The sequence below is a fragment of the Takifugu rubripes genome, chromosome 14 (genome assembly GCF_901000725.2).
Source record: "Takifugu rubripes chromosome 14, fTakRub1.2, whole genome shotgun sequence".
Taxonomy (NCBI): domain Eukaryota; kingdom Metazoa; phylum Chordata; class Actinopteri; order Tetraodontiformes; family Tetraodontidae; genus Takifugu; species Takifugu rubripes.
Genome location: NC_042298.1, coordinates 3,934,926 through 3,950,637, shown reverse-complemented (window position 1 = coordinate 3,950,637; position 15,712 = coordinate 3,934,926). Strand labels below are relative to the sequence as shown.

General features: G+C 45.7%; 1 protein-coding gene across 9 annotated transcripts in view; it reads right to left on the bottom strand.

Moving 5' to 3' along the window:
• Nucleotides 1-6,425: 6,425 nt before the first annotated feature.
• Nucleotides 6,426-15,712, bottom strand: part of macrod1 (mono-ADP ribosylhydrolase 1) — a 76,557-nt gene continuing 67,270 nt past the window's right edge. For 6 of the 9 annotated variants that reach the window (XM_029847658.1, XM_029847659.1, XM_029847657.1 and 3 more), the window contains 5 exons: nt 13,710-13,831; nt 13,098-13,128; nt 11,582-11,655; nt 9,111-9,192; nt 6,426-6,720 (listed from right to left, as the gene is read on the bottom strand). In XM_029847658.1, coding sequence (XP_029703518.1) covers nt 6,695-6,720; nt 9,111-9,192; nt 11,582-11,655; nt 13,098-13,128; nt 13,710-13,831 — 335 coding nt within the window. In that variant the 3' untranslated portion in view covers nt 6,426-6,694. Of the gene's footprint in view, nt 6,721-9,110; nt 9,193-11,581; nt 11,656-11,725; nt 11,918-13,097; nt 13,129-13,709; nt 13,832-15,712 lie in introns of those variants that run through there. The other 3 variants (XM_029847660.1, XM_029847661.1, XM_029847663.1) reach the window with 3 other exon arrangements.

Sequence of the window (15,712 nt, the reverse complement as noted above, 5' to 3'; positions counted from 1 at the left end):
CAGATTCCGGTATCCCATCCTCCCATTAGTCCCAGCAAAAACTCCAGAAAGCGTCAAAAGATAAACAGGAGTCAACAACAGCAGCGTGTGGACGTTAATGACCGTTAAACCTTCATCCTACTTAACTGCCTCCGTCAGCTCAGCATCACTCCAGCTCCCTTCTGTTTTCATATGAACTTTACACCCCTCTTTACACACGTCGGCAAATATTAGCAGCACCGAGGACGCGCTGAAACATTTAATGATGGCTGCTTTCGGATTAACTCAGCAGGGTTTTTTAAAAAAAAAAAGTGGGTGAGGATTTTCTTTTTTCATTTCATTTTCTGCAAGATAAATTTGCAGGGTACAAACATAAACAACCCCCCCCCCCTCCAAAAAAAACCAAAAACAGTTCAAATTGTCATTATTATAAAAGAGCTTCTCAGATGCTGAGCTTCTGGATCAGGATCAGTAGTTTTCCTCCTGGACAGATCACTTTTTTCAGTTTCAGCTTTAGGAGCTGGAGACAGTTCAAAGGGGTCCTGAAGATTTTTTAATTTCAGTTTTGTTGATACGGTTCAAACCGTTGGTTCATGCGGTTTTCTGAATAAAGTTTAATGTAGTTCTTTTTCATCCCTCCTGACTAGCAGAGGCCCGTGGATGACCCGTAACCATGTATATTTCCTGCTCTAGTCCGTCCATGCTCTCACAAATCTATCTTTCTTTTTGACTCAACTCCAGCTGCTACTTTTTTGGTACCTTCGATAATTCCATAATATAAATAATACAGCCTACAAGCAAGGCGATACCCCGGGTCACAGCAAGGGGCCGACGTTTTTGAGCTTTGTAACAGACGAGAGATGGAGCTACGCGATGAGTCCAGAGATGAGGTAAACTAAAGGAAGGATAGTTCTGCTTTAAAAGTTATTTTTTGTGTGGTGCGGTTATGTTCTATGTGTGTACTTGAATAGTGTGTGTTAAAATATTGCAGGGGGGGTGGGGAGAGTAGAATAGAGCTGGAGGTTGGATTATTATTAATAATAGTGTGCTAATAGTATTCAGTTCTAAGCAGGTTAGCAGGGTGACTAACTAGGCTCGTCCCAGCCGTAGTACATATCACTTAATGGTTAATGTGATTTTGTATCACTGCCAGTGACCATGAACTGGACTTTCATACCGCATGCAGTGAGACTAGCACAAATAGAAGTTTCCATCCTTTCCATCCCTTTTTGGCTGTAGGTCCTGGGGGCACCGAGGGCAGGGTTTTTGTGTCTAAAGCTCCTCTAAATAAGACACAAAACATATACACCCTGGCCAGGACAGTTGCCCTCCTGCAAAAACCACCATCCGTGGTAGTCTGGCAGTGGAACATCAACCCTATCAGAAGGATGATGCAAAGTCAGCAGCAACATCATTCACTCGTGGGGAAACGTCACAGGACGGCAACCTTCGTGCCCATTCAGGTCCTGAGGCTTAGTTGAAGAGTCTGTGTATGGGTGTTTGAGTTTAGATGGCTACATTTGCACCCAGGAATCTGTTTTAGACAGGCCCCACAGCCCTCTCCCTCAGAATCATTTGAGATACTAGAAGAAGTAGCTCATTCACATGCTGAAGGAGTACACAACCCAATTTTGACACCGGCCGACAACCTTCAATGGGGTCAAAGTAACTGTGTACAAAGATCCCAAAAAAGAGCATTAAACAAGTTCCTCAAAGTTCTCAAAGCTTGCTGACCTTGTGTCCTCTTCAGATATGATTGGATGTGATGATTGGCCTTCACCTGAACTTCACCTGAAGAGTCACAGACACACAAAAAGTCATGATGTCAGGACAATGCCTTTAGGCCCTCAGACGTTGGAGCAGTGCATCATACCTGTAGTGATCCCTCTAGATATCTTAGCTTCCCTTTTGGAAGTAGATGCATCGCTTTTGAGATGCATCACCTTTCAGCTGGCAGGACATGTGAATGCTCAGGCACGTAGATGGATCAGGGATAACTCTGGGCCCAAGTCCTCTGTTGTGCCAAAGCGATTCCTCCTTAGTCTTGTGGACGAGTTAGCAAGGTTCAATCAGTCGCACTCTCAGGAGGAGCTAGAACCACCCCAGCACCTGCTGTGCCCAATACTAGCACATCAGGAACGTACTGCCGTGACCTCTGGTAATTCAGGCACTACTTTATCTGCCAGTGCTTTCTCATTGGGGAGTGGATTGAAAATGCTTACAGAACACAAGGACTCCATATAGCAAGAGGAACTAAAAACCACTCCAGTAGGAGTGTGGCCACATCATGAGCTGTGTTGGAAGGGTTTTATGCTGCTTTGCCAGGTTTTACAGGGTTAATGATGGCAGCAGCAGTTCTATCAATGGAGAACCTTTAGGTTGGTGAGCACAATCATGACTTCTTTGGTATAAGTCATCTAGTGCTGGAAGCACCGCCTCTGGCAGTCGGAAGGAATGAAATATAAAGTTGAAATTTTACTGCAATTTGACAGTCCAGGTGACCGCCAGAGTGCTCTGTCACTCGGATCCTCTTGGAACAGAACCTCTGGTGACACCTAAATATATACATGTATCCAGGCCATTCCAGGGGTCACTTGAGTGGTCAACTATCTACAGTCTCCTATGGATTTTGTGAGTAAATGTCTCCGCTTCCCACTCCATAGTTCAAGAGTGAAACTGGCTGCAAATGTCAGAATGAAAGCTTTGAATAAAGGTAGGAAGGAGGAAGGGTGTGTTTAGGTGTGTTTCCACTACAGGAAAACACTGGGCGGGGCTGGAGCTTTGCTCAGCGCCGATTGGCTAAACCCAAAGCGGGACGTGACATGGAACCTGTGACATAAACGGTATTTATTAACACACTGATGTCTCCACAGATACAGAACTTCACAGAATAAGTGAGAAGAACAGTCCTTGTAAAGTTTCTACCCCCAGTATCTACTAGGAACTCCTGCACTGGAAACACGCATGTTCTCACACACACACACACACACACACACACACACACACACACACACACACACACACACACACGCACACATATAAGTTTTAATCAGTAGCAATTAGGAAACCTGTGTGAGTTCTGTTCAGGGGCCCGAAGCAGCAAAAAGTAACCAAAATTAAAAAACAACAACAACAAAAGGGACTTCATCAGTCCTGAGCGTTCATCTAACTCTCCAGCAGATGCTAATGACATTGTCTCAGCCAAAGTGCTTCAGGAAACATCAGCACACACTCGCGTGGTAGCTGGCATTTAACGCAGCGCCACTGTAAATGACAAAACCTGCCTAAAAATAAAATTAGCTCACAAATGGCAATTAAGAGAGTTGCCCAGGCAACAACAGGATGAACATCTGAAACACAGCGTGATGTGAAACCACAGAGGAAAGCACTAGCTGCACCGAGACATCAGCAAACACATGCAGTTCTCAGATTTTCTTCTAAAACAACATTTCAGCAAAAGAGGAGAGAAAATAAGTTTCATTGGTAAATTAAATTGAACAAAAGCATAATGTGTAAGTGTTTAAATTTCATATTCACTGCAAAAAGGTCTAAGGGCATGTACTGCGTATTTAAATGATTATTGAGATTTTTTTCTTTCATAGAGTGGTTTATATTTTATCTCTGACCTTTATAAATAAAAGTCTCATAAGTCCTCCTTCTGCTGCTCAGAATTGCAAAAGAAACACTCATAACCTCAGCATTCTGGCTCTTTTCGTTTAATTAATGCATTCATTTGACTCCAGCTCTATCTCCACATGGCATCTAATGGCAAAAATCATGACATAATTGCATTGCATTGCAAAAAAATTGGATAGAAATATAATACTTGCCTTCAAAATTAGGATTAGACATCTACACGGCTGATGAAATAAACTCCCTAATATTCCATCCACACACTGACTCACACAACGTCTTTAAAAACACACACGGATGTGGTTGGTGGGTTTGAAGGCTGGAGCAGAGAGTAATTTCCAAGGCCAACAGGATTATCAGTGTGTGTTCTGGAAGATGGTGGCGAATCAGCTGTCAGGTTAAGGGAACAGTTAGTTTAATTGGTCTTCATCTGTCATCTCAGAGCCGTGGACTGTTTAAGTCCCGGAGACAGAAAGAGAGAGAGAGAGAGAGAGAGCGAGCGAGAGATTACTGACGGGACAGTGATGAAAATTGGTGGAAGGATAATGAGTCTCGTTGTGTCTCCCTCATTACTCAGACTGACTGGTTGGAGAAGAGCTTCACAGTCTGCTGCTTATTAAAAAAAGCACCCCAGTGTATTTTAGGTGAGTTCATCAGGCCTTTTACTCCTCCTTCATCTCTCCATCCTCTCATCCCATCTTTCCTCTTTGTTTGAACTGTTGGTAGTCCCTCCCTTGTCCATGTTTTACAACACCCTGTAAACTCTAATAAAAGAGTCCCTAAAAGAGTTTTTATCAAGTTACAACGCACTCATCATTACTGTAAAAAAAAAAAATGGGAAAGAACACCAAACGGCTTTTGCTGAAACCTTTTCCCCTCTTCATATTGCCTGTACTGCCACCTTAGGACGGACCGGCTGCAGCCCTTCATGTAAAAGGACCTTAACCTTATAAACAGGTGTTGGAGAGGACACGTTATCAGGCCTCTCCCTCAACAATAGCTAATCTCCAATCTCCTATCTTCATCGTGCGTTGTACATATTTCAGGCTCCTCTTCAGCTAAGCTGCCAGCTGCCGGGGGTTGGGGTGTCTAACTGGTGTGAGATGGCAGCCTGCAGACGCCCTGCAGAGAGGAATCATTGTCCTCTGTGTAGCTAACTGTTAGCATGTGCAACATGCAGCATTCACAGCCAGCAGAGGGTTAAAACAGGGGACAGAAGACCTGTTTCCACCTTGTTTTAATGCTGCATAAAAGGTTCTCGGTGCAACTCCTTGTGTGGCTTCCACAAGAAAAGCCTGAGACATTAAAGTATTGTTGGTGGGTCCTCAGCGAGCCCATCCTCAAGTATGGACAAGTCCAGGTTAGAGCCTGAGACTAAAAGGTACTTCAAATAATGCGGGTGAAATAATTCACGAAGAATTCTACCTGCAACATTAATTTAAACCAGAACCACGAAGACCTTGGGGATGACAAGGAGAACATGTGGGTCTAGTTAGCACCAGCGTAGATCTGGAAGGAGTAGCATTGAAAATGAGAAGAGACAACAACCACAGACAGAAAGGGAAAGAAAGACCCCGGAAGTCTCTGTTTTGGAATGCAATTATAGATAAAGGGGGCTTTCTCTTAATTTCCTGTTGTTACAGTCTATTTATCCCTTTTCCTGCCTTTGTTGCCGAATGGCCGCGTCACTGTGGCAGATTGCGAGGAGTCAATAAAGATTGTTGTTGGCAGATTAAAGTCACGGGGTGGGACGGCGGCTTACTAAACATTCATTTCACTTCACACAAATCAGCAGCCGCGTCCCGCCGACAGTGTACGACGTGCAATTAAATCCTCGGAAAAACGTGCCAGAGAGAGATGCAGGACAGGCCGGGATAATTACACATATGGTGCTCTGACAGACAGACCTGGGATAGATGGGCTTTGGACGGGAGTCAAGAAACTATCGTGAAGGAAGCGGAGTGGGGGGGGGGGTGATTTGTAACTGTCGGTGAAGTTGTGGTCATCCACAAAACAGAAAAACAGAAAACTTTTGAGTCATAAAAAGAGATGCTGCCATAGACAAGTAATTAGACCCCCAATTTATTATTTTAAAAAAAAATCACAAGCCTTATTTACCAATACAGCAATGGATTATGGGTAAACACAGGATAAAAACAGCCTGGAGTTTTTAGATTTGAGTTTGTTGGTTACAGCGATGACGTTCCGTTCAGCTTTAGATGATTGACAGCCACGTGTACAGTACAGGCAGGGCCTACCGTGCCAGCGTTTAACAGCTGTTGCCACGGAAACTCTGGATGAAATGACATCACTGGAGAAAGACGGCATCAGAATGGATGCCAGCCTCAACCATGCACAGCAGGAACTGGCCCGGGATCATATTTATTTATTGACGCTGCAGTTTTTTTTCTTTTACTTCAACTTGTTATGAAGTAAATAAACTGCCAGAGAAAAACGAACCATCTGCAGCCGCCTCTTAAATCAGTGAGCGATGCCAGATTCTCTCCGACATTCATCCCTCTGGTCAGAGTTGTCATTTGATTTCAATTTGCAGTTTTCCTCATCCTCACACACTTAATCGGGGTCGTGGAAGGATTAAATCTGGCTCTAGAAAGTCAAAATTTCCCCTGGAATCATGAAGGTACCCGACGTGTCTGCATGTTTATTTACAGGAGTGCTGACTGCTGCTCCGTCCCGTCTCCTTCCATGTAAATGCAAGAAAACGAAATAAGCAAATATCCATGTAAAGTGCTCCCTTGTGAGGCCGCAGCGCACTGATCACGCTGTGAGAAGTAATCAATTTGCACGCATTAGAAGCTTGTGTGATTTCTTTTTATTAAGCTTTGGTCATCGTTTCCACGGGCGACACACAAAAGCGCCTGATCTCCATTAACAAAGGCCAAGTATTGTTATTTTCCTACACCACAGAGGGGAAAAACAGACCACAAGCTAATGCAAACTTAGCACATATTTCGGGGTAATCTTCCTACTGAGGCTGGTCTCTAAAAGCAGCGAGGAGGAGGAGAAATCTTGATGTTAGCGGTGGGCATGTGTGGCAAGTAAATCCGACAAATCCACTTGCTTAGAGTTTGCTCTTGATGGTGGGAGCTAGGGGAGGACAAAAAAGAAAATGTGTTAAACAAGTCAAGGGGACGCCTCACCCTGGTCGTGCAGCAGTTGTAGCATCACGCGGGCCTTTCAACGAGGATTAGTCACACCCAGCGCGACGTGCCAGAAGGCAAAATTATGTCTTCACACACAAACACACATCTCAGACAGCGGCTGTGGTGGAGAAGGTGCTGCGACTATTGTAGTGGAGGGTTGGAGGTCTGAGGCAGCGGCTCCATCACACAGGAAGTTCTGGTTCATCTACCAGCCAAGTGCTGCTCTCGTGTTCCCGCCACTGCTGCACATCCATTAGAGAGACACCAACAGCTTGAACAGAATGTTCAAAAGGGCGCACCTTCACCCCGGGAAAATCACCTCTCCGGGCGAGTTGACCGAGCCTGGCGATGAAAAAGTGGCCATTTCATGCTTCACGTGACGAGTTAATGCCGTGTCACGTTTTAAAGCATCAAACTGAGAGGAAGCGAGCGGTTTAACGCCTCCCCTTTAGTTCTGATCCCTGTTGGGTTGCTGCAGTACAAGTCTTTGAGTCGGGCGACAGTCACCCTGGATTTATGGAGGATTTTGCCTACAAACGCTCATCAATAAAATCCGAATCACCAGTATTTGTCATAACGAGCTCTTCAAACCTGAAAAAAAAGGAAAGCTTTTGATTTAAGGTGCAGATTGAACTGTATTTTTAAAAACCTGACCACTTTCCTCTTCTTTAAGGCCTTGCCTGTCCAGAACTTCTGCAGATCTAATATTGTGACAGGTCGTTTCATGATTTCTTTAAGAAATCTAAACGTATTTCAATATTTTAATGTAATTTACAGATCACACAGGTGAGAAATACACTGCACACACTGTATCTGACTGTTTAGATCTTCTCGTGCAGATTAATTACGCGTTTTCCTCATTTCCTCTTTACTTTGAATGCACCACCCCCTAACACGGTGAAACGCACCAACATCTGCGGCGGTTCCACCGTCAGCATCTCCACGCTGCTGTTGTTCTTCATCTGGGTCAAGAGCTTTCAGACTTCTTTGAAAATCACCGCTACCTTCTTTTGTCTTGGACTCTTTTCTGGAGATCCAAAGGAACGAACACGAGCAGCGTTTGCTTTCCTGCCAAGGTCTTCCGTGTTGCGAACGCGAGTTCAAGCGCACCTGAACAGCGTGAATAATTCAGGAGAACCTGGAGCACCTGTAGGGAGCAGGAGCATGCAGCAGTGCTGGAGGGGTTTTTAATTCAAAAGCCAGAAGCGGTGTAATACCTGCAGATCTTGTGACATGAAGACCTCTCTGAAGATGCTCATTTACGGGGGGGGGGGGGCAAGCCAGACATTATAGGCTGCAGTTGTAAAATTGATGCTTGATTTGAATAAATGAATGAGTGACTAATCTTCCCCGAGAGACCCTCCTGGCATTAAAACACAATCAATCATGGCTGCAATCAAAACAAACGGTGATGTCATCACGCTGCAGCTCCAGCCAGAAGAAAATTTACGGATTTACTGATCTTCATTTAACCACGCTGAAGAACAAAGAAGCGGTGGCGGCGGGAGACCGGACGTGTGAGAGGCCGCTTGAAGGCATCACTTTGTAAATGTCAGCGTTTCCTCCTCAATGAATGCACCATCAAACACGGACGTGAACAAATTCCTGCAGATGAGCTCAGCTGTTGATGTGAAAACACACCCCGAGTCGGTCACCTGGACGACAGGCCGCCGTCACGGGTCAGGCTGAGGGAACAGAACAGGAAGAGGAAGGCAAACACGCGGCTCTGACAGCAAACACATCGGTCAGATCTCGGCTCGTTACTCAGGAGAAGCATCAGAAGGTTTCAACTTCCCTGAGCTTCCTTTGGCTGCTGGCTTCACTGCGTTCGGGTCCCAGCATGAAGCCGCAGCACCGTGCCAACACGAGGAAGGTAAAACCTGGAGTGTTGTCTCAAGTGCTGGCCCGATGACAACATCAACAATTTCCTCCCCCGGATAAATAAAGTCTTCCAATTCTGGAAGACTAAATGAATGTGCTGCCAGGGCTCCACTGGAGAGCAAACACACAACCGGTATCAACCCAGTATATGATATCAAGTTAAATAACAGTACTTTTAACCAGTGGCAACATTTGGATGCCGCCTGCCTGCCTGCCTGCACACAGAGATAAGGATGACAGTGGTCTTGAATATTCAGTCCATCAAACACATTCATAACAGGAAGTGAGGTGGAAAAAGCCAAAGGAGTCACATTGGTTATAAGAGTCTAAACGTCCACCCGCTGCTTACAGTTGGTGTTGATTATTCTTTTAATGCAGCTACAATCGAATTCGATCCACAATATATGTGCACAAGGTTAAGGCTGGAGTGGGAGACAGAGAGAGAGAGCTCACCGCCAGGGAAGTAGAGCGGCAGATTCTGCAGATACAGCTTCTTATCCGACGGCAAGAAGACACAGAAGATGACTCTGTCCAGCTAAGGGGGAAAAACACACGTTAACACAGACGTAGTGGTGATATTAAGGATCAGTTATGCCATGAATCACACCAATCTTTACAGCCAGCGTGCGTGTGTGTAGGAGGTTTGAGAGGAGGTCGCGCTGAGGTCTGCAAACGCTTTCACTGTAACCGACGGTGACTACGACGCTCTGACACCAGATCCTGGGGTTGCCGCAGAAACGCTCGGATCTGGCCGCGAAAAAATAAATAATCGTTATCCCGCGTTTCTGTGGGATCTCCAACGTGAAACACTTGATTCTGCAGCTGCTACAGTTCAGCGCCGGGCTCGGGCCGTGCGCTGAACTGTAGCAGCTGTAGCTACAACCAAAGACTCCGGGAGGGGATGAACATCAGCATCCATTCTTACTTTCAGGCTGACAAACATTATTACTCTCCTAAAGGGTTTACATGGGTTTGTTTTCAACACTGCAGCACAATTAGGATCCAAGCTGTCATTCTGTGAACGGTGTGGGTGTTTGGGCTTCAGTTCCCTCAAACCCAGACGTTTCAGCAGCCAGCTAGCATACAACATGTCATTTTCAGTCTCAGACTGTTGCACAAGTGCAGTCGAGGCAAAAAGGTAAGCAGGGAAATGCGTGGAAGCTAACTAGCTCCTCTACGCCGAGGAGGCACCGAGCTGCCTCCGCGAGCAGCATTTTGCAGCCTCGCCGATTCAAATTAAAGCAAATGCTGCTGAAAGAGGATGCAAAACAGCCTTGTAAAACTTGTGAGCTCATTTTGGTTCTATTACAACAAGCTGGGGCCTTGGAGATGAGAATGCAAATAATATAAGAGGCGGCCTTTGAGGGAAAAGAAGATTGGGGAGAAAATTGGTTTATTTTGACATCTTGCGGGGAGGAAGATGATGCCGCGAGTGATCAAGTACAAGCAGGAAGCTCCTCTTTATGAGCTTCCTTGACTGTGACACCCAGCATTTCTGTTAACACCATCAACAGTTGTGTTTTAAAGTAAATGACAATGACTTCCAAAGTAGCCAACGGGTCGTAAATGTGGTTGTTTTGAAAACAGGCTGATGGCGTTGCTCCACTAATGCGAACGGCTCAGAAAGCACCGCCACCGCTTTGCTCACAATTTTATAGCTACAATAATAAGTCCGGATCGGCCCGTGCTGTTGTAAACAATATCACGGATTTTGGATTCTTGCAAATCGATCTCAACCTGTGGAAGTTCAGCCAGACACCTGGGTCGCAACACAAATGTGAATGGGACAAATAAGTAATTTTTTTTAATTTGAGTGGTTCTAACCGGGCGAGCTTGGCAAAAGAAAATGGTTCCCGGGTCTAATGGTCCCGATGCTAATCTACCAGAGGTCATAACTCAGTTTAATGAATGTAGTTTGTAAAATATAACAGCGCTGAATGTGCCTTGGGTTTGTTTTTGTAGCTCAAATAAATGATTCATGTGTTTATTATTGCTCCAGGATGAGAACTGGCACGCTGTCCCTGTATCTTAAGTCCATTTGCTCCACAACGTTCAATCACTTCCATTTCATTTTCTACTTTACCGCACTTCAAACACACCAAAAACGAGAGGACTTTAATTGCCGTGAAGAATAAACCCAATTTTCGCTGCTCGAAAACGCTCGCATACGCAAATAAATGGATATTTTTAATTAAAAAACAGACGGTGAAACTATTTCTGCTCAGAAGGCACTTTTTTTTGTGATTTGTTTGTTTATTTTTGTGCTTTTACTTTCAGCGGTGGAGAGGCACCACATTAAATGCTTGTTTGGCCGGCCATGGGTGATGGCATCAGCCGACTGATGTTGCCACAGCGACTCTGGAGACTCCGGCACTAACAATAACATCATCAACAGCCTCTCTGGGACCTGATGCAGCGCAGGAGACCAGAGACAGACGCAGGAGCAGAGGAGGGAGCTGGAGGACAGCTGAACCCATGCAAACGACGGGCTGGAGAGTTTTTCCTTCTCTGCCCCCCTCGTCAACCCTAACCAAGCTCCGTCCCTCCCCTACAGTAATCTATTCCATCCATTTTGTCTTTTCTCCGCTCATTTCATCCCTCCAGAGGGAACGTGTGTGCGTGCGTGTTTGTGTTAGTCAGGTTTGGTCCCGCAAGGAGGCAATTAAAACACAGGCTGGGCTGTGAGCGCAGGAGCCAGAGCTGGAGAGTGCGGCGCCGGCCGAATGTGTGTCTGCGCGCACGTTTCTGTGTGTGTGTGTGTGTGTTTTCTCAAGTCAACCTTCTCGTTGCTCCCATCTGAAAACAAAATCCCCAAAAACAACAGCTGTGAAAGGAATAATACCTAGAGGAAATGGTAGGGGAAAATTGCCAATCACACACACACACACACACACACACGCACACACACACACACACCGTCGCACCTTGTCATGATGTTCATCGAGATACTCCCTCACAGTTGTCAACGCCTCATGTACAGCCTCTTCAGGTGGATATCCTGTAGCATCACACACACACACACACACACACACACACACACACACACCACACAGACACACACACAGTGGGAACAGTCACGTGTGTTCAGGTTAGCATGCTGTCTGCGCTCCTCTTCTTTTATCATGTAATCCCATTTCCTCCCCTTCCTCCCTCCATCCCTCAGAACACTTGTTGTTACGACAACAGATGGAGAACGACGACAACACTTCGTCCGTTTAGCATCCGGCACGTCTCAGCGCTGGAAAATTATCTCCCCACCGCTGATGAGACAAAGGTGGCAAAAATTGAGAATCTGGCAATATTGCTTTGCCTAAAGAGATGCATAAAAGGTAATTACACTGTAATTACTCATGCATAGGCACAAACACGTCTACGTGTGAGGAGAAGCCACACAATTAGAGCTAGCATTGTCCTTTATTATTTCATGTGAAAAATGTTGTGTTTAATGAACACTTTTCCACTTCCACAGTTGCTCTTACACACTTGTGTTGCCTTTAATATTCCACTTTTTCATTTTTATTTGTAATTCCACAGCCGCCATCCAGACATAAACGCAGATGCCAGCAATTATGGTAATTAAGGTTAGACTGTATTTGAGTGTCCTGCTGTTGCCGTGTTAATTATTTGCACATTTATCTGTTACTTCCATTAATGTCGAAGAACAGTGTTTTTAGTTTGTGGTCCTGGCGCAAATCTGGTTTAGAATACAAGAACAAAACAACTGACTTCAAATTTACTTCATTCATTTATCAAGATTAATTTTTAAGAATCAAACTTTATTGTACGCCGTCATGAAGACAATCAAACCATCTAATTTAGTAGGAAATAACTGGAATTGGTGTTTATTCCAGTTACGTGCAGGAGGCCCAAAGATTTTAACGCAGTGTGACCCTTATTGAAACATTCCACTGATAATTAATGACCTCTTGACGTTCCAACAGGCTAAACGTTACCAGTCATGGCGGCTTCACGCTTTACCTGTACCGAACAACAACCGCAGCTGTTGCGCAACATCTGCATCCAAGTCCATCTCGTGCTTGGGTAAACTCTCTACCAACATCAGATAAATCAATGACACCACTCGCCTTAAGTCGCTGCTGTAGCCTCTTCTTGTGTCTCGCAGCGGGGAAGTGTCAACAAGCAGCCCTCAAACCTAAACCCGCCCCTGGGAGCGTTCAAGCGCCGTCCTTAACTCTCACTCCTGCCAGTGTGACGGGAGATTACAGTCAATCTAACACAATCTGCAGCCTAATCTGTCTTAATCTGCCGGTCTTAATCCAAGGATTTAATCTAAGATCCACCCCTGAGTTGTGGGAGATAACGCGACGAGTGGCGCCGGACTGATGCTGAAGCCGAGCGCGTACGCCGAGACATGCACGGACTCCATAAACGGACGCCACCAAAACAAGGAAACAGAGGCGCGTTAACGAAATCACTGACCGTAGATTCCAGTGGAGATGCAGGGGAACGCCTGGAGGAGGACAGAGCAGTTAGTCTGGTTCTGATCACATGACAGAGTTCACGCCCCCCCCCCCCCCCCCCTATGTTCGGACAGGACATTTTGTGCCGGATCATGATGCTGATTCTATTCTGTGGTCTTTTTTCCCTGCCTGTTACTGTCAACCGTCGGGTTGGAGCTGCTCTTATTAGACTAAAAAGCTTTGTGCCTTTGCTGTGAGTCTGTTGTTTCTCTGTGCAGCGGGCGATAAAGAGCTTTAACAGCAGCTCAACCTGCAGAAACATGAAGCCGACTGTGGGCTACAATGCTTCAAGCCTAGAGACGCCGTTGTAAAAACAGACAGTTTGCTGTCTCCACCTCGTCCAAATATGAAATAAGTGCCATGTCTGTCCTATTATTCCCTGTTGAGGCGGTTGCTGCACACCTACTGCACAGGAGGCTGACTTGGGTCTCTTCCTGGCGTTTATGCTTTCAAAATTCTCCCCATTTACCCAGCTGCAACATTCTCCCATCTCCTTTAAACTTCATCCTTATCTCAGCTCTCTGTCCCTCCGTCCCTCCGTCCCTCCGTCCGTCCGTCCCTCCGTCCTCACCACAGAACGTGCTGCATGCTGGGTGGCTGCATTCAGGCTGTTCCTGTAGCAGGACCTCAGGGCTTCCTTCTCCACTTCACCCACTCGTCCTTGTGCGATCGGCCCGACGGTGTGGATGACGTCTGTGGGCATCATGGAGTAAAAAAGGTTATGCAGAAAGTTTGACACCGACTTCAGAATCATATACGTCATATAACCTGAACACAGTAACGGAGACGGGCGGTGCGTTCACTGACTTGAGTTATATGTTTATTTTGGTTTAGAAATCCCTGCGTCACCAGTGTAAAAGGCTCCCTGTCGGTCTGGAGGATCATTTCATGTGCCGGTGTACAACTTAGAATTGTAATGGAGGCCTTCTTGACTTTTAAACGATGCGGTTTTTTTAAATAGTCTCTGTAAATGCTACAGATCTGTGACGAAAAACGCAACTCTGCTGACATTTGTGGGCTTAGTTGCATCAGCGTAACATAAACAGCCCTCCGCATCATGGCTCACAAAAAACAACCCAAAGTGCCAAGTTTTGGAGATTAATGTTCAAACCGCTGCCTCTGACTCAGACTTGGACACGCTGTCATTTCATCTTCATCTCACGCTCGGAGAAAGCCAATACAACCACACGGAGGGCGACGGCGGCACGCTAACGAGACAACGCCACCTCTTCGGGAATTAATACCGTCGTGACAGAGTCTCGACGTTGGAAAAGGGAAAGAGAGAAGCTGATCTAATTGACCGTGACTGCGACACACCTTCTAATTGCGTATTCCTCCTACTTCCCCACTTTGCCCGGCTGCACCAGAGATGCGCTTGTGTTGAACAAAATAACAAAAGAAGATTGGCCTAGTTGCAGTCCCCGCGCTGCACCCATGCACAGGAAAATAAAGCCTTTTGTGGCTGCTTCAAACGTGTCTGGCTCCATTACTGCCATGATAGGCCCCGTCATTGTGCAGGGAAGAGCGGTTTAAAATTAAAGTCGGACGCTGACAAAGGAAGCAAAGCCCCAGTTGAGGAGCGGGCAGAGCGGTGGCAGATCCATAGTTCTAAACGTCAGGACAGACAGACAGACGGACGAGTAAACATCTTCCACCTTGTCTCGGATGTTTGTTGTGTTGCGGCGCTTTTGTGTGTTTTTCATGGGAACTTTTGCGAGTGCGGCTTACATGATACTTCTCATATTTCAACCTGGGCACCCAGAATTGGATCTATCTGGATCTGAGGCATCGTTGTATGTAGATCACAAGAGCTGTTTGGATCAACGGTTCTGTTTTTTCCCCACATTGTCCAATTCACCTCTACTAAACCTCAAAAGGTGTCTCCACACTTTCCAATGATTTCCCTTCGACTCAAATTCAATTTAATCCCAGCCATTTTGTTTTCTCGGTTCACAAAACTTGGTAAAAGTGGCAGCAAACTTTGAAAATAAAAGAATAAATTGGACCATAATGAGCGGAGAGGAGAGGGAAAAACCAGAGAAGTGCGTCTGTACTGGAGATAAGGGTTAACCAGCCTCTGCACACCTACACACATTCTAATGAAGCTTAGCGTGTTGCCTTCAACACGAATGCTAACACCTAGTGTTGGACCTCTGAGTCCAGCACTGCAATTAGCGGGAAAAGATGGAAGAGCTGCAGACTTTAAAACACAGACGCTGACGCTCTCCCTCACAGCAGAACCACATAAAGAAGCACACGTATGTGGCGTTCTGGCTCATTTTGGTGTCGCAGGCTCACTTTGGGGCGAAACCACTGTTGTTAATCAATCAATAAATAAATGTGTGTGCCCCAGCACAGGACATAAAGAATCTTAAAATAAAGAATCTTGTACTGTGGCCAAAGACTCTTCTTGGACACCAGCACGGCAACAAGGATATTCCTCTCACACCCGTCAGGTTTTGCATGAAATCGTTATTATTATGAAATTCCTTCCTCACCAGGAAATTGAACCGGTTAAGCAGATTTCAGGAGCCATTATTGGGTGAAGACTGGTTTTCTGCGCATATAAAGCAC